Here is an 18,124-nt window from a genome sequence, read left to right on the forward strand (position 1 = left end):
TTAGTCGCTCGGTGTATTTTCTTCCTCTTCAGCTAATGTCTTCAATCTCCCCCCCGTCTGTTTGCAGAGCAAACTGTACGAGCCTGTTTCTTTGACGCAGCCCTGTTCTAAAACAACCACATTGTCTGCAATTTGCATCATCTCCCGTGCATGAGTAATAATAATGACTGTCAGCCCCAGTTGTGACGCAACGAGTCGCTGCACCGTACCCCGAATGACGTCTGCACTGGCCGGGTCAAGGGCAGATGTAGCCTCATCCAAGATTAAGATCTGTGGTCGTCGAACCAAAGCCCGGGCAATCACCACCCGCTGTGCCTGGCCGCCCGACAAACCAACACCCCCATCCCCGATGACGGTACGATACCCCTGTGGAAGCGATGAAATGAATTCATCGATACCGGCGGACTGGGCCGCGGCGCGCACATTGTACGATGAGCTCAGTGGGGACCTTTCGTCTAGGCCGTAACATATATTGTTGTGGATGGTACCGGGGAATATCGTAGGCTGTTGTGACACGATGGCTATGAGCGAACGAATTGTAGGGATGTGTAGTTGTCGAATATCGATTCCGCCGAGCAATATACTCGGCCCCCTACCTGTCGAAGGAGGGGTTTCGTAGAGACCAAGTAACAGCGAGGCTAAGGTGGATTTTCCTGAGCCTGACCGTCCCACGATAGCTGTACACGATCCTTCTGGGATATCGATTGATATATTCTTCAGCACGGACGCACCAGGACGCGATGGATAGTGGAATTCTAAATCAGTGATCTTCACCGGAGCGACTTTTGAGATGCCCACAGTGCCGATGTGTCCATGGGAAGATCTCTCCGGGAGATTGGCCAGTCGTAGGAGTCGGGATCCCATATCTCGCGATGTGCTGATTTGAGGGACTACTGGTGTTAGTATATGTATCTGGGAAATGTAGATCGGGCACTCACTCCAGGAAAGAACTATGCTGGCGTATCCGATGCTGAACAGGAGCATTGAAAACACCGTTGTTATGTCCTGCACCTTGTACTCCTCTGAAGACACTAGGATGGTGCCATAGTAGAATATCAGCGCTGCATGGCTGTTAGTGAAATGGAACACGATGGATCTGTGTACATTAACATACCACTGATGAACATGACCATAGACTCGACGAGTCCGAAAAGGAACCCTGTATAGAATGCCTTTCTCAATCCCGCAGCTGTACACGCAGCCGCAGCCTTCAAATACTTCTTATGAAAGAACGGTTCCAGTGTCAAGGTCCTGATCGTACGGATTTCCGCGAAAGTCTCAATGAATATCTCACCCGCAACGGCCCCAGCCTCATTGCACCGTCTCTCCCACAGCCCAGTCGTCCCCTCAAAGCCTCTCGTTATCGCGTAGATGACAGGACCACAGGCCAAGGCAATGAGCGTGAGTTTCCAGCAAACAGCCAGACTCCATATAAGAGCCAGGACGCTGATTGCGACTGCCAGCAGGACAAACCCTCCAAATCGACCGACAATATTTCGCATTTCCTCCGCGTCCTGGCCTAGACAGGCGGTTATCTGGGACGGGGCATTCTCTTCTTCCTCGAACCACTTCTTGGGCTGGTCGAGGACACGACGGAAGGCCTGCTTTCGGAGGAAATCCACCCATGCCTGGCCGACTAGCTCGAGGTAGTAGTGCATGAAGTAGGAGACGATTCCGTCTCCTATCGAGACTGCGAGGACTACCAAGGCCCATTTCATGGCGTTGGAATGCGTGTCGTAGAAGGTTTGGAGCAGCTGCGATAGACAGTAGGAAAATACTGGAGTCGCGCATGCGTGGGCTAACGTGCATATGCAGCCGAATAGAAGGCAGATGCGTTGTTTGAGATTCAGGCTCGGTAAGATTGTTAGCATGATCTGGCCTAGGGAGGTTGAGTGGCGTTCTTTTGGGTGATTGGGTAGGTCATCTAATTGTATGCCAGGTGGGAAGATCCCCGGGCCTTCGTCGTGCTTCTTGTTTTGCCTTGAGCGTCCAGACTCCGGGGCCAGCCTGGAAGGGCCTACGCGGACGTGGTTCGCTCTATAATTGTCTGCCTGAGTGCTCGGCGCGTTTGACAAGGTCTTTTTCCCAACAGCACCATCATCAAGGCTCTCAGTCGAGCTTGTGGAAGAGGCGTCAGAAGATATCCAACCATCCTTTTCAGCGACATCCAGCTTCGAGTGACCACCACCGCTGGCACTTTTTGATGTAGTATGTTTTTCATGAGAAAAGTACTTCTCTGTTCCTGGTCTTGTCTTCACCTCGTGCCAATACCCAGCATGGAAAACAGAGCCTTGTTCCATGATGTAAACAAAGTCGTGCTCCAGAATCTGCGACATGTCATGGGTGATGATGATCGTGGTCTTCCCTTTGCGCCACTCGCGGATAGCCTTCATAACCTTGACACGATTCGCACTATCCAGCGCACTCGTGGGTTCATCCAAGATCAGAATCGGGGTGTCCCTCAATCTTGCCCGCGCGATCGCGACCCTCTGCTTTTGTCCGCCACTCAGAAAGTTACCACCGTGACCAACACAGGTGTTGATTCCATTCGGCATGTTGTCAATGATACTATGTAGCATGGCCAGTTCGACGCAGTCATTGACATCTTCATTCCGGATTTGCTTGTAGTCCCACCGGCCAAAGGCGATGTTCACGAGAATGGATTCATTGAATAGGACGCTGCGCTGTTCAACCACGGTGATGTTGTTTCTGATCCAGTTTATATTGAGCGTCTGGATGGGATTGCCGTCTATCAGGATCTGGCCTGATGTGGGCAGGTAGAAGCGTGCGAGAAGCTGTCCGAGGGTGCTCTTCCCAGATCCGCTTCTTCCAATAACAAAGGTTGTCTCTCCGGCTGGGAAGAAGAAGTTCACGTTGTCGAGACGCAGTTTGTCCGGTTGAGATGCATAAGCGAAGGATAGCTGGACGTGAAAGGATCAGCATGTGGAAAACTATCCATTCTATCCCTGAGCTTACTTACGTTGCTCACTTCAATATCCCCTTCGCAATAACGCGGGTATGCCACACCCTTCATCTCACCCGTGGCTTTATTCTCCGGGTCCAAGGTTAAGATATTCGACAACGAAGAAGCTGCAAGCTTCCCCTTTTCCAACAAAATGACCTGCGGCAACACCAGTTCAATCGACTGAGCGGCGGACAGACATGCCCAGAAGGTTCTCAGAACCTCGCCCGAGGACAATTGGCGGGACCTCGCCAACGCACTACCATACCAGAACCCTTGGACAAACATCCCAAACATCATCAGTCGCACGACTGAGATTTGGAACGCGTTGAGACGGGCATGGCGAAGATACTGGGATGCCGCCCTCTCGGTTTTACTAGCAAAGTTTTGGGCCTCAATCGCCTGTCCGTTGAGACACTTTACCGCATCGATCGCGGACGTAGTGCTATTGACGACTTTGGATGCCTTTGACAGTTCGTCTTGTTGTGCTTCAACGCTCGGTTTCATCTTGGTGGACAGAAAAGAAACAATACCGGAGTAGATGGGAATGCCTGCCAACGTAACGAGCGACAAGTTCCAGGAGGTGTAGAAGGCCAGGCCGAGGGATGTGATTGTGCGAAAAGAGTAATGCAGCACTAGACCTAAAGGCTGTGACGTTGCCATTTGCAATTCATGAAGATGGCTGTCGCCGCCAGGGCTTAGACAAAGGCAGAGTTATTGCGAATGGAGACTTACGCTTGAACACCCGACAGGAAGGCCCTGGACCCATCTTGTAAGCTCTCGAACCACTCTTGGTCCTTTATTAACAACCCATCAAATAGTCTGCAGCGCGCATTTGCGACCTGAAGCTCCCCAAAGATCACGAAGGTGATGAAGTAAAGCCCGTTGAAGAGCCAGCCTCCGGCTCCTACACCAGACAGCGCGACGCAAAACTTGGCCGTAGTCTGGGTTAATTCTTCGAAAGATAGGCCTCCTCCCCCGAAAAGTGTGAACGCGTTAAAGATATCACCGAGTACATAGGCGAAAGCAGGAGTGGCGAGGCTTGCTATGAACGCGAAGAGAATCGCTAAAGTCAACGTTGAGATATGTTTTTTCGTTGTAAAACTGAATAGTGTTATCCAACTGGGCCTCCAACGCATTAAGCGATTAATCCCATTAGAGAGGCCCATTTTTGGGATGTTTCTGGGGGTGATGTTGTGGTAGACTCATGGATGTTGACTCGAGACATGTTGACGTGGGACGGGCTGAGGGTATATCCATCTGTTGTTGTCAACTTGTGACTACTGCAAGTGATCGAGAGCGAAACACATAAAGAACAAGGAGTTGTAGGTTGATTGAAAATCATCACCATCGATGCCCAGTGAATAAGGACGTAGGTAGAAGAGTCTAAATGCGGTAATATTGAAAGATCGCGGGGATGCCATTGTTCTTCGGCCACACCCCGCCATCCTGTTGTGACCATGCACTCAATGCATTCCATTAACTTCCCAAACAGTACGTACATGTCCATCTCCAGCTCCGCAGGCCTTAAAATAGAACCAAGTACGTCGGAAGAATCAAACACCCTGCTACCAGTGACCCGGACAATGTCAACACTGCCCGGGTTACACTCATCAGGTAACATAGCAAGACCGCTGCTCAATATCCATCCTGGCTGACGTATTCCACCAAGGTATCGATTGGTCTCGGCACTAGCGCTGTCGGCGCTCCGGGTATCATCTCTCCCATAACATCTCAAATTGATATGATTTGAAGTGAGGACGGTCTATATCTATTTCTGCTGAGCCCTTTCGTAGATCCAGTCGTTCAGTCCGGCGCGGTTTCTGTGAATGTCAGAGTATGTCCTTCTTTAGCGGACACATAACCTACCTAGCGATCTCGATAGCGTAGAACTGCATGCGCATAGCTGTTGCGTTTGTTAGCCACCCGCCACTGACGCAGAATTCAAATCAACGGAATCACCCACCAAAAATCGTAGTGTCTCTGTCATATTCGACATTGGGGCTCGATCGGAGCATCGTTCCAAAGTTGAAGTCGTTGATCTTGCCCTCATACTGGTTGATCCAGTTGCGCCACTTCTCCTTGCCCTCCTTGCTCTTCATCTTGTCTTCATCGATAGTCGCGGCGGGGTCGAAGTCAGGGAACTCCTTCTTGAAGTGCTCGTGAATCTCGTCGTCAATCTTGGTCAGTCGAAGTTTGGAGCCGGGGACCTTTTTCAGGATCTCCCAGTATGTCTCCAAGTGCTGGACGGCTAGATGGGTTAGAGTAAGCGGGATGGAAGCAAATGTATAATTCGCATACCCTTGACAGCGAACTGCTTCTCCATCTAGGACAGAGTTAGTATTAGGAGAAACCGGCGCATTCTCAGAAAGAGCACTCACATCCTCCAAGTTCTCCGCGGTCTCGGGGTCGAAAGGCTTCGACATATTGGCGGTTTTGCAAGGGTAGATGTTTAATAATTCAGAGTAAAATAGATGGGTAATTGGTATGAATAGTGTAGATTCAACAAGCTGCGGGGTATGGAGAGTATATAAGTTTGTTGATGAGAGTTGATAATGGTAGAATTGCCCCGCGATGACTTTTTTTTCTGCCGGGCGGGAACCTGCCGCCGACGACTAGACGCTTCCACCAGGCCCCACCGCTTTCCAATCCGTACGTCATCCAGTTCGCCAGTTGGCGCTCGCCCACGGACTGGTCAACAATGCCCCGCTCGGGCTGCGTTCGGCCGTCCCCGCATAACATCACAATTCATCTCCTCGTCTCATCTTTGCCCCGATCATCTCAAAGCCTTTTAATATAATTCATACGTCTTCTCATCATGGATCGCTCTAAGAAACCCTCCGCCATTGGCGTGGGAGCCTCCCTTCCCCAACCGACCATTTCCTTTCGCGATAACACTGTCGAAGCTACCCTTCCCAGCGGCGAGTCCGTCACCGTGCATCTCTACGGCGCCACAGTCACCTCCTGGAAGCTCGCAAATGGCAAAGAACAGTTGTTCCTGAGTCAGAAAGCGCACCTGGATGGCTCTAAGCCCATCCGTGGCGGGATTCCCGTGGTGTTCCCGGTACGTCCGCTGCCGCCGAGACCTCAAGCATCAAGCTGACGGAGTTCGTTCGGACATGTAGGTCTTCGGCCCTCCGCCGCAGAACCATGCGACATCTGCGCTTCCGCAGCACGGGTTCGCCCGGAACTCGACTTGGGAGTTCCTAGGAAAGTCATCGTCGGAATCGCTAGGTCGGGACCGGAAGGATGGTGACGATACCGTCAAGCTGGATTTCGGATTGTCGCACCCCATGCTCAGTGCCGAGTTCCAAAAGGCGTGGCCGTATGAATTTGGTCTGGTGTACAGTGTGACCTTGACGAAGGACAGCCTGGAGACGTCGCTGCAGGTGCAGAACAAGGGCAGTCAGAACTTTGACTTTCAGGTTCTGATGCATACGTATCTGAACATCGAAGTATGTCATATCACGAGTCGCATTGTTACAGCGAATTATTGGACAAGCATTGCACAGCATTACTGACACCAAATAGGACATCTCCCAGATCCGTGTGAAGAACCTCGAATCGACTACCTACGTCGACAAGACTCAGAATGCCTCCGTCCACACGGAGCAGTCCCCCGCGCTGGAGATCAACAAGGAAACCGATCGTGTATACAAATCGCTGGATCCCAAGGTTCCCATCATCGTGTCTTCAACGGTCGACGATCAGCCACTGTTTTCCGTTGCGCGCCAGGGCCTGAACGATGTCGTCGTGTGGAACCCTTGGATTGAAAAGGCCAAGGGAATGGCTGATTTCGGCCCCGACGAGGCGTACAAGAACATGATTTGTATCGAGGCGGGCTCGGTGGCCAGCTGGCAGACGCTAGAGGCGGGTGACTCCTGGGAGGGCTCGCAGATCATCCGCGCGAGGCTGTAGAGCTCTTCCTTTTCTAGTCTGTAGTGGATGGGAGAAGAGAGGGTTATACTTGTGGTTGCCCACCGTTGAATATCTTTGCTGAAACTTACGTGAGACGAAAATAGACGTTATGACAATTTCTGCGAAGAAATATACGTAGCGTACTCATCTCTCTAGTCGTACCAGACATCCTTTCATCCTACAGTGAAGTACTACAGCACGCTCCGCGCCCCAAAACCAGTCCCAGTGCTCTCGGTGATACCCCCATCGATGACCAAAGCATGAGACGTCACATATCGACTAGCTCCGCTCGACAACCAGACAACACCGTTGGCCACATCATCGCTAGATCCCATACACCCCATGGGACAATTATGATCGAGAATCCTCCGCGCCGTCTCCCGCTCCTCCTCGCTGTCACTGCGCGCAAAGTTGTCCACGAGAGGAGTATACATCAAACCAGGCACGACGCAGTTACACCGGATATTGTCGCGTCCATACATAACGCCCAGCGCCTTGGTGAACCGAATGACAGCCGCCTTGGCTGACGCATACGCGATCTGGTGCTTGCCTAAATACCGCAGACCCGCGATAGAGGCATTGTTGACGATATTCCCGCCGCCCTGTTTCTGCATGATGGGCAGAACATGGTGGCACAGCCGGTACACGGAGGTCAGGTTGACGTCGATCTGGCGACTCCAGAGGTCCTCGGACATGCTGACCGGGTTTCCGGCGGCCGTCTGGCCGACATTGTTGATGAGGATATCGATGCGGCCGTGGCGCTGCATTGCGGCGGCGACGAGCGCTGCGACGTCGGATGAGCTGGTCACGTCAGCTGCCATCACGTCGATCACTGCATTTGCGTTTTCGTTCAAGAGTCGCTCTTTGGTGCGTGCGGCGGCGTGCAGGTGCAGGTCGCAGCCGAAGATCTTGACGCTGTTGCGCGCGAGGAGGCGCGCTGTTGCGGCGCCGTTGCCCCAGAACTCGCCGTCTTGTCGTCCGACTTGGCCGATGCCTGTGATGAGGGCGACCTTTCCTGCTAGGTCGGGGTATGTTGGGAATACCTTAGGCGTGGGGGGTGCTGTTTTCGACATGGTGGAGAGTTCGGCTTTATAGATGGGTTGAGCTTGGTGTAAGAAGCAACAAGAGATGTTTGTAGTAGATACTGGAATGAATTGATTTGAGGGCTGGACTAGGTACCGGTTAGTGAACCCCTCGTCCTATATTTATGGAAGAAGAGCAGCGGGGAATTGTTAGACTAACGTTCTCCGCACGGAGAACAGAGCGAAGGCCAACATTCTTCCTGTTAATATGCAGACCTGATCGGTTGAATGCCGGACTCACGGCGGAAGGCCGAGATCACGGTGGGTGGATAGTATGGCGTAACATGCTCAAACTATTTCGATATTGTCTATTGCAAGGGTCGCCCGCAAGAAGGATGCATGTAGGACTCGGATCACCACATATTGCATTGCCCTACAAGATAAGGACTATGTACAGCAATTTCCGACACAGAATATTCATGAAGGCCGTTAAGGATACCTAGGAACCAGGATTCTCACTACAATCCCTGCACCCTTCCGGCTCAAAACCACAGCCCGCCTTTTCAGTATCAGAAGCTGCAAGCTGCTGCGCCGCTTCGATGTTATACTGCGGGCCCCGATAGTCCCGTCTCCCTCGGAAAACCCACCACAGCGCCGTCAAGGCCATCAAACCAGCGGTGATCACGCTGGTATAGTTCATATTGTGGGCCGTCACGGGCAGAACAAGTGGGAAGCAGAAGAACACAACCGTGACCAGGATGTACGCCACGGTGGCAATATTAACCGCAAACCCCACACGCCTGCCTAGATAGAACGGACCAGGCACGATATTCTTCCGTCTGGTCAGCAGATGCGGTACTATGGCGCCTAAATAGGATAGCGTGCTGAGCACGATGTACGACGAGACTAGGGCTTGGAACGCGGTGGTGCTGCCAATGTATATACACCCGAGACCGCTGACCATCGCTCCCATAGCGACAGTCGCGCGCAGGGGCACGTTGTGTGTTGGATGCACATTGGCGAAAAATGAGGAGAAGGGCGTCGCGTTGTCGCGGGCCAGACTCCACCACATGCGGCCGCCGGTGACGAAGGTCCCGATTAGGGTAGGGAAGGTGGATAGAAATAAGACTGCCACGAGCCCGACAGCGCCTGTGTTAGAGCCTGTCGCTTGTCGGTAAATCTCGGCCGTGGGGAAGAAGCCGATGTTGCTGTGGAATACGGCGTCTAGGTCTTGGATGGAGTAGAATAAGGCGACGAGGTACACGAATGCGGTGGTGAACCCTGTGAGCAATTGAAGCATGATGCCTTGCGGGACCCTCAATTCGGGCCTTGGTACTGAATATCATCGTCAGACAAGTCTTTTGGAAATGTATAGGGCGGCCTCGTACCTTCTTCGGAGACATGGCTGATGCAATCGGGCACTCCTACTGCAAATGCAGCGTTCAAGAGGCCCGTCAAGAAACAGACCCCATCGGGCCAGCCGCCGGTCCTGTTGCTATATGTGCTCCAGACACTTGCATTTGTTGCGTGCTTTTTCGGCATAATAGCGAGGACCGCAATGGTCACGATTAACCCTCCCATGGAGAGGATGAGTGCGACGCGGTTGATCAAAGGAATGAAACGGTTGCCAAAGCAAACGATCGCACAGCAAGTCCAGATGAGCAACTGGAGCGCAACAAAAACCTGCCAGGGGTGCCATTTTGTGTCGGGGTTTCGCAAAATGTACATCGCAACGACTTCATTGCCTAGCATGGAGCCGACGGAGCATCCGGAGAGGAGCCAGGCACAGGCGTTGAGATAGCCGGTGAAGAACCCGACCACCCGCCCATGTTTCCTGCTCAGTACAGATGCCCAGTGATACACCCCGCCGGCCGATGGGATGGAGGAGGCGAGCTCCGAGAGCGATGCGGAGATCAGAGTATAGAACACACTAACGAGGATGAGTCCATACAGGACGGCCATGGGACCGCCATTCTCCAGAGCCGTGACAATCGTGCCGCCGGTAGAAGCCCACGAACTGTTTCTGTGTGAGTTGATGCTGCAAGCCAAAGGGTGTATGTACTTACTTTGCGATGACAATGCCCAAACTGGTCAAGCTGACTAGATCAAAATTCCGAACAAGTTCTTGCTTGTGGCCTAACGCGGCCTCCAAACGAGCTGCATCCATTGCGTCTATCCAGCTTGATCTGGTTCAATAGGACAATTACTGGAGATATACTTGGACGATTTGCTGGTGTTCCATGGACCAAGAGCAGATTGATTCTAGAAATGACCGAACTGAATGCATATCGGATTCCACACATGGAATTTTTCGTCTCGTTTACGGTGGTGAAGGCCGATGCAAGGGAGGCGGCGGCCATATGGTCGCCACGTGCAGTTCCAACCGGCCGGAAACCCGCGGGTTAGTGCTAGAATCCCCAAAGAAGCATCGTTGCGAGTCAGAGGAAGGGCACTATTCGCATGGTTGTCTGAAACCGGGACAAGCATCCCATACCCACGCCGTCGACACAGCCCCGATGCTGGAGCCGAGGCCATCTGTCGCTGGGCGGGGTCTGCCCTACCCAAGCAAGGGCTAAACAAGGAGAGCAGAGTTGGGCAACTCTCGCCACTGGATTGTGAGCTAGAGTGGCTTGTCTGGTTCTACGGCTGAGGTCTGTGCTAGTTGTGCTTGACTCCCCATAGACTGACTGTCCCGGCCGGCTACTACAATGTGAAGGCGTCCGGGATTTGGATCGGTATGTGTAGGCCTCATGTCGATGCGCTTACAACTTCTAGAGGTTGCATTTTTAGTGTTTGGGATGCTAAACGCACCTTTAGGAATGTGCTGGTGGTTGGGGCCCCGCATGTTCAGGCATACAAAGAATGTTCTTTGTATTACTGATCGTGGGGAGTGGTCAAGGCAATATTACTGGCTTTATGAGGTGGCCTAGCTTCCTTTCATAAGTTCATGGTGTAGGAAGAAGCCCGTTGGTGATAGTGTCATAGAAACACGGTAGTGACATCCTGGATATGTTAGGACAGCGCTGGCAAGGGATCTAGCAGAAAGTTCTCTAGACGGATACCTGCACAAGCCGAATCAATCGCGATCAGCGACAAGTATATACCTCCTCGAATACTCAGTACGGAGCTCAAAGGCCACTCTTTGACTTCCACCAAGTGCTGACCGCCATTTAGGGTTGGGAGGGAAACCCAACGTGGCGCATCAACAAACAAGCCGACAAGCAGCCGATCACCAGAACGATCACCAGATTGCTCGTGCTTAGACGAACTAGCGGAAGATCCTGCTGTGGAGATCGGCAAGTCACTACTGTCGGCCAGTCCAGACTCGACGCCATCCAACTTCCCTCGAACAGCAGCCGGCGTTTGCTCAACCTCCACCCTGCACGACGTGCACGCTTATAAACATAAAGAACTCGGCCATTACTGCGGGGATCATCCTCTTCCACTGAGATCGACATGGACGGTGTCACCGCAAGGACCATTCGGACATGAGGGTTTAATTTGAGACATCAAGGTTCAAGGAAAAGAGCTCGCACGATCGTCACTTGACCCAACCGCTGAGCCGAGATCGTGACACAGACTTCACGCTCGCTTGGAGGCCGGCCATTCATTCATGCACGATAAGGACTCGCTCAGTAGCCCTGGCTGCCTTCGGGTTGGAATCCTAACTGGCATTTCGCGCAATCTCCTTCGCAGAGCCCCTTGATTCGCGGTTGACGTCGCGCTTTACGTGGCGACCTGGGTCTACAGTCCCAAGTCACACAGCCTTTGATATTCACCAGCAGACGCTCTCACAAGAAGGCCATGGTTGACTGCGGTGCTATCTACCTCTTGCTATTAGGGCGGTATCTACACTCTTCGCGGTTGCGGTATACCGTGATTGGATGTGATTCCTGGCAATGAACCCACTTATTGAGACCGTGATGGCTGTGATCTCCCTTGCTCTGAGCCATTCCGGTTACACCATCCCCTTGCGTCGTGCCCGGCGCGGTGAGATTGCGATGGCACACTCCCTCCGCGCAAGTCCCCTTAGGTTTCTCGCTTAGCTGTAGAATGCTCATAAGCAACCCTCGTGCATGCACGGCCTGAAGCTATCATGCTGCGGTCTATCGTGCCGGTGCGAATAACCTCCAGGTTTCACCCAGCTATCAAGCTGACATCATCCGCATTGGCTTGGATCATGTTTCTTCCCTTGGCTGATATCCTACATTTATGGGGAACTAGGATCCTGAGGGCTGTCCTGCGGTTGAGCCTTCCCTCGACTGACCCAGAGCGATTTCAACAACATGGGTAACACGTCGCCCACCCCTCGCCAGCTTCTGGTGGAAGCAGTGGTGTTCTGGAGTATAGCTGTCGTTCTCGTTGCCGGTAGAATGTATGCACCCTCGAGGGGACTCGTTTTGCGCGCACAGGACAAGGCTGACTGATTGGACCAGCATATCTCGAACGATCGCCAATGGATCGATCAAGCGGCTAGGTTGTATGCCACCCTCGCCCTCGACTGGACACGATATATGCACTAACTCGGTGTTGCAAAGTCGATGACTATGTTATGAGCGCGACCTTTGTGAGTATTTTCGCCGTCTCTGTCAAGCCGGACACGTCTCATACTCGTCCTCTTTAGTTGATCTATACCTCATTGTTAATCCTCATCCAAATCTCCGCGCGCTATGCGACCAACCTCATGGATCCGGCGGACTACCCGCAAGTGCTGGCCGACCCCAAGCAAGTCCAGGATCGCATTTTCGGCAGCAAAATCGTCATCGGCCTCGAACAATGCATGCTCTTTTCAACCTGGGGCGTCAAGATTTGCATGCTGAGCTTGTTCTGGCGCCTGACCAAGAATCTCCGCTTACATCTATACGTCAAGTGCATTGCCGTTTACGCCGCGGTCGGCTTCGTCGTCATTATGGTCACCTACTATGCCGTATACTGTCGGCCATTCTCGCAGTATTGGGCCATGCCCGTGCAGAACATGCAGTGCGCGACCTACCAGCACTACTCCATCACGCAAGCGGTGTTCAACATCTCGTCGGACGTGGCGATGCTCGCCGTGCCCATTCCCCTGATGATCAAGTCGCAGCTGCGGACGAGGAAAAAGGTCCTTCTCATCTGCATCATGAGCCTGGGCGTGTTCACGATCGTCGCTGCCATCCTCAACAAAGTCTTCAACTTTGCCTCGCCGCTGACGACAACATACCAGATCTGGTACATCCGCGAAGCTAGCACGGCCATCTACGTGGCCAACCTGATATGCCTGTGGCCGCTGCTGCGGAAGGTCTTTGGCCTCAAGGCGTTCCAGCACAATAGTGCCCGATACCGCGAGAAGAGCCCGAACGCGAACAAGGAATGCTCGGGGGCGTCCGACTCGGGAGGCACCACGGAGAATAGCTCACAATCACGCTCGTCCTTCTCGCTGCATCGTGCGCTGTTGGCTCGAAAGGTGCTGAGGGGGTTCGATCCCATGCGAAAGTCCGATCAGCCTGCAGACAATCCGGGGGTGCTTGACGAGGTGGCCAAGGGTGACAACGGAGCTAAGGAGACACCCCCGGATGCCTGGGACCAGGTGACTCCTGTCAGTCAGAGCAAGCAGCATTCGTTGATTGACATCGAGGCCGGAACATTCAGACAGTCCGATCAAGCGTTTAGTCCTGAGATTGGCCGAGAACCTCGATTTCAGAAATGAGACCACCCTGCTTGGAGGCGCGAGTACAAGAGGAAAATGCAATCACCTGGCGGGAACTGTTTGTCTGATCTCACGGGCCTCTGGGGATAATGGCATTTCTCAGCAAAACGGCGCCCGGGGGAGCGGGTAGAATGGCCGTGAAACTAATCGGCGCTCGCCTCGTCTCACTCGAGGAGTCCCGATTGCGGGAAAAGGTCTTCTTGCACAGAGGACAACAGGCCTGCCGCTTGGTGAGCCATGGATCCACGCAGGACGAATGGAAGATGTGTCCGCAGGTCAGGGGTCGGATCATGTCGCCCTCCTCAAAACCGTCCATGCAAATAGCGCACAAAAAATGCGAGTCTTCTGGGTCAGGGGAGACGGCCTCACTGCCGTCTTCGTGGGCATCTGGATGCTCCGAAGCTGTTCCAGACTGATCATGCCCTTCTGCCTCTGGAGGGCTAGTTGGATGATCTCCGGGTGTGTTATCCCCGCGATGCGCGATCGCATCGTCGTCTTTGGAACAGTCCGACACGGTCGAGTCGCGTTTACCAATCTCTTTCAGGTCAGCATCGTGTTGGTGGCGACCCATCCACCAGGCGCTATAGTTTACGAGCGGGAACTGCTTCTCGACTTCACTCCGGGAGATGACTCCGACGAACCCCCTCGACGCTACCAGACTCTCAGGGTCCAGAGGGTTGTCGCTCTGGTTCTGACGGATATAGCGATGTCTGGCGCCCACGATCGCCCTGTCAGTGGATCAAATGGGTTAGATATAACTCCAGCGGAGTTGCGGGATGCCAACCTACCAGATGAAAATGAAGAAGATGGCGACACATAGAGGTGCTAGGTAACCGAGAGGCGCCGCAGGGTTAGACTTGTCCTCCGACCGGGCATACATTACCGACATGGAGCTGTCATCGGCAGGATAATATATGCTGCTTCTGTTGTTGTTGCTGGTGCTGGTGCTGCAGTATATAGACGATAGCTTCAACTACATCAACATAACACCAGCATAGTTGAATAGATCGGGAAATGACAAACTACCCCAGTTTCCAGGCAGATCAACAGACCCACCGTGGAGCTTTACAAGAGCTGGATCCAGCAGCCTGGGATTATTCTTTGACGAGGGAGTAGAGGTCCAGAGTGACATAGATGACTGTCAGACGGCCAAGCGACGACCCCGCATACACAAGCCGAGAACCATGGACTGCGCGCTCGTGACCAGCTTAGCGAGAACGGTCCAGTGGCGTTAGTCATGGTGACTAGCAAACAGACGTTATCGAGTCTACTATCATATTATTGTATTATCATCATGGGTTATCTGGGTGGGTATCAGCATATCAGGCTTCCGGAGCCCCGGACCCAGCGCGACCCAGCCGGCCAAGACGCCCAAGAAACCATGAAAAGGGGGTCAGAAGGGAACATACCAGCGCTGCTGGCCTAGGTTGAGGCGTTCTCTGCGTGGTGTGATGGTCTGACGCTAGACTCTTTCCCTCGTATACGCCCGACGATACCCATCACCAACCGCTCTCAAAGGAATCACGTTGAGGATGACCAGTCTATCTCGACAGCCTCGTCTCCTGTTGCACAATGATCTCTCCAGACGCTCGGCGGAGCACTGCCGCATCGGGCAATGGCCCAGAATCGCCAAGAGTCCCGCGCCGGCGGCCAAGAGCCCTAGACGACGGCTTTCATCTGCGCAAGATGCTGGGCACCACTGCCATGGTACCATCCCCGGACTCGCGTGGCGCAGTGCTCTCGTCCATCGCCAATCCACACCCTGAGTGGCTCTATTGCCAGCGCGCGACCAAGGATTTCCACTGTAACCTCAGCTTCCGTGCACTCGACCGTTCGGCCATGTGAATGGCTCCCTTGGCTTCGCCCCCGTCCAACACACGGCAGAGGGAGGGAATATGCCCGACAGACCGGCGAGGACGTTGGGACGGCCAAGACCGTTATCTTACTGGACTGCCTCAGAATTCCTCAAATATCAACGGACTCCGGCTGGTGCTGGTGCTGGATGCATTAAGAGCCTTAGCATTCATTGCCGATCCCATCGACTTCTATTGTCATCTCTCTCTTTTCTACCATAATCCAACCATCCCCAGGTCTGTGTCCTCAAGATGGAGACGAAACCGGATCTGGAAGCGAAAGCTGTTGATATAGGCGGCAATGGCAGTGATACTTCGCCGCCTCCCTATGTCACGGACAACACCGTCGGGGCAATCGAACAGCACGAGGAGCTCGACTTCTGGACGCGCAACGGATTGAGCCTCGACTCGTTCAAGCGTCGCTCTGGGGGTGTGGTGCTGAATCGTGATATGAAAACTCGTCATATGCACATGATTGCCATCGGCGGATCTATCGGTGCTGGATTCTTCGTGGGATCAGGAAATGCCCTGAGTACCGGTGTATGTGTTTCCCGTCCACACTCATTGCGTTGGTCGTCATGTCTAACGGTCTAATCGTGTAGGGACCCGGAACACTGTTCCTCGACTTTCTGATCATCGGTGTGATGATGTTCAACGTCGGTCAGTTTGATCCCCTGCTGCTGTGAGGAATCTACTAACCAGGCTTCCTGTAGTGTATGCACTCGGAGAATTGGCGGTGATGTATCCGGTTTCCGGCGGTTTCTACACGTATTCAACCCGGTTTATCGATCCCTCCTGGGGCTTTGCCATGGGCTGGAACTACGTCTTCCAATGGGCGATTGTGGTACCGCTAGAATTAACCGTCGCCGGAATGACTATAGAATATTGGCAGGTGGACGTCAGCGTGGGCGTGTGGATCACCGTCTTCCTCGTGCTGATCATCTTCGTGAACATCTTCGGCTCGCTGGGTTACGCGGAAGAAGAGTTCTGGTCGTCGTGCCTGAAACTCGGCGCCATCATCGTCTTCATGATCATCGCCCTCGTCCTGGTCTGCGGCGGCGGCCCGTCCAGCGGCAAGTACGGCGAGTACTGGGGTGCCCGTACCTGGTATAACCCCGGTGCCTTTCGCCACGGCTTCCGGGGCTTCTGCTCGGTGTTTGTCACGGCCGCCTTCTCCTTCAGCGGAACCGAGCTGGTCGGTCTGGCCGCGGCCGAGTCCAAGAACCCGGCCAAATCGCTTCCCGGAGCCGTCAAGCAGGTCTTCTGGCGTATCACCCTGTAGGCCTTCCTCTCCGTCTCTCTCTGTGCCAGCATACTGACCTGCACAGATTCTATATCGTGGGTCTGACCTTTGTCGGCCTCCTTGTCCGCTCCGACGACAACCGCCTGCTCGGCTCCGGCGGCCTCATCGACGTGAAAGCCTCGCCCTTCGTGCTGATCGCCCTGGACGCCGGTCTGAAAGGCTACGACAGCTTCATGAACGTCATCATCCTGGTGTCTGTGCTGTCGATTGGCGTGTCGGGCGTGTACGGCGCCTCGCGCACGCTCACAGCCCTCGCCGAGCAGGGCTACGCACCCAAGTTCTTCACCTACGTCGACCGCTCCGGCCGGCCGCTCATGTCCGTCATCCTGATCATCGTCTTCGGCCTGCTCGCCTACGTCAACCTCGACGCCAGCGGCGACATCGTCTTCGCCTGGCTGCAGGCCCTGTCCGGCCTGGCCGCCCTCTTCACCTGGGGCTCCATCTGTCTCGCGCACATCCGCTTCCGCCACGCCTGGACCTACCACGGCCACTCGCTCGACGAGATCCCCTTCAAGGCGGTCGGCGGCGTGTACGGGTCGTGGTTGGGCTTGATTCTGGTCGTGCTGGTGTTGATCGCGCAGGTTTGTGCCCGTCTTTGATTTTTCTCGGTGCTTGCAGGCGGTAGCTAATATGAATGCAGTTCTTTGTCGCCATCGCGCCGCCCAAGGGCGGCCTCAACGACGCTGAGGGCTTCTTCCAGACGTACCTCGCGCTCCCGGTTGTCCTGTTCTTCTGGCTCTGTGGGTTCCTGTGGAAGCGCGCGGGCTGGCTACGCACGCATCAGATCGACGTCGACTCGGGTCGTCGCGAGGTCGACTGGGATACTATCCGCGCCGAGCGCGAGCGGGTCGCGGCCATGCCGGCCTGGCGACGCATGCTCAACTTGGTCTTTTAGTTTAATAGGGCTGAGAGAAGGATCTCGGTCAGGGCGTTGGCGTCGGCTGCCCGGTTGATGATCGGGTTGTTGGTTGTAGTTAGGGAATATGTGTGCTTGATTGTAGACGCTTTCTTTTTCCACTAGTGCTCCGCGCTCTCGGTGCATGTGAGCGTGGGGCGTATTTTCAATATATGTATCTTGTATGAGGTCTCATCGCTTGCTCGAAGATGTCGAGTCTGTATAACGAAAAGACAGTCTGTAAGTGTAGGCACAGAAACTTGTCGACTGCTCGGCTCTTTGGAAAATAAATATGTTGGTCTATCATACACGACAAAGCTATGTATCCCATAATAAGTACTGGCACATCAACTACATCTTTTCTCCTTGAGCAGGCAATGATAAGAGATGCAGCATAAGACAAGATATCCGAAAGAATGATAGCAACAAGGATGGCATGATAACACGGCAAAACGCTGGAGTGAGCTTTTCTTTCTTTCAGAACA

The 18,124-nt window shown here is 53.7% G+C and overlaps 7 protein-coding genes across 7 annotated transcripts; 3 read left to right on the top strand and 4 right to left on the bottom strand.

Moving 5' to 3' along the window:
- Positions 1–770: 770 nt before the first annotated feature.
- ATEG_05290 (ABC transporter ATP-binding protein/permease) lies at positions 771–3,731 on the bottom strand (the record flags this gene model as incomplete). Its single annotated transcript, XM_001214468.1, has 5 exons — positions 771–877; positions 939–1,031; positions 1,115–2,921; positions 2,981–3,603; positions 3,698–3,731. 5 exons carry the CDS (start codon positions 3,729–3,731, stop codon positions 771–773), a joined length of 2,664 nt encoding a protein of 887 aa, XP_001214468.1.
- A 1,002-nt stretch (positions 3,732–4,733) lies between these two features.
- Positions 4,734–5,388, bottom strand: ATEG_05291 (polysaccharide biosynthesis domain-containing protein; the record flags this gene model as incomplete). The annotated part of the gene is made up of 5 exons (XM_001214469.1): positions 4,734–4,785; positions 4,832–4,868; positions 4,929–5,213; positions 5,264–5,288; positions 5,344–5,388. 5 exons carry the CDS (start codon positions 5,386–5,388, stop codon positions 4,734–4,736), a joined length of 444 nt encoding a protein of 147 aa, XP_001214469.1.
- A 392-nt stretch (positions 5,389–5,780) lies between these two features.
- ATEG_05292 (D-hexose-6-phosphate mutarotase) lies at positions 5,781–6,880 on the top strand (the record flags this gene model as incomplete). Its single annotated transcript, XM_001214470.1, has 3 exons — positions 5,781–6,026; positions 6,088–6,417; positions 6,494–6,880. The coding sequence occupies 3 exons, from the start codon at positions 5,781–5,783 to the stop codon at positions 6,878–6,880; spliced, it is 963 nt and encodes a 320-aa protein (XP_001214470.1).
- Positions 6,881–7,071: 191 nt separating this feature from the next.
- Positions 7,072–7,953, bottom strand: ATEG_05293 (SDR family NAD(P)-dependent oxidoreductase; the record flags this gene model as incomplete). Its single annotated transcript, XM_001214471.1, has 1 exon — positions 7,072–7,953. The coding sequence occupies one exon, from the start codon at positions 7,951–7,953 to the stop codon at positions 7,072–7,074; it is 882 nt and encodes a 293-aa protein (XP_001214471.1).
- A 448-nt stretch (positions 7,954–8,401) lies between these two features.
- ATEG_05294 (putative choline transport protein) lies at positions 8,402–10,069 on the bottom strand (the record flags this gene model as incomplete). The annotated part of the gene is made up of 3 exons (XM_001214472.1): positions 8,402–9,237; positions 9,291–9,919; positions 9,969–10,069. 3 exons carry the CDS (start codon positions 10,067–10,069, stop codon positions 8,402–8,404), a joined length of 1,566 nt encoding a protein of 521 aa, XP_001214472.1.
- Positions 10,070–12,188: 2,119 nt separating this feature from the next.
- ATEG_05295 (uncharacterized protein) lies at positions 12,189–13,588 on the top strand (the record flags this gene model as incomplete). The annotated part of the gene is made up of 4 exons (XM_001214473.1): positions 12,189–12,277; positions 12,339–12,382; positions 12,441–12,469; positions 12,527–13,588. 4 exons carry the CDS (start codon positions 12,189–12,191, stop codon positions 13,586–13,588), a joined length of 1,224 nt encoding a protein of 407 aa, XP_001214473.1.
- Positions 13,589–15,693: 2,105 nt separating this feature from the next.
- ATEG_05296 (amino-acid permease inda1) lies at positions 15,694–17,639 on the top strand (the record flags this gene model as incomplete). Its single annotated transcript, XM_001214474.1, has 5 exons — positions 15,694–15,981; positions 16,044–16,101; positions 16,155–16,719; positions 16,770–17,325; positions 17,385–17,639. 5 exons carry the CDS (start codon positions 15,694–15,696, stop codon positions 17,637–17,639), a joined length of 1,722 nt encoding a protein of 573 aa, XP_001214474.1.
- Positions 17,640–18,124: the final 485 nt, after the last annotated feature.

The sequence above is a fragment of the Aspergillus terreus genome, genomic scaffold (genome assembly GCF_000149615.1).
Source record: "Aspergillus terreus NIH2624 scaffold_7 genomic scaffold, whole genome shotgun sequence".
Classification (NCBI taxonomy): Eukaryota; Fungi; Ascomycota; class Eurotiomycetes; order Eurotiales; family Aspergillaceae; genus Aspergillus; species Aspergillus terreus.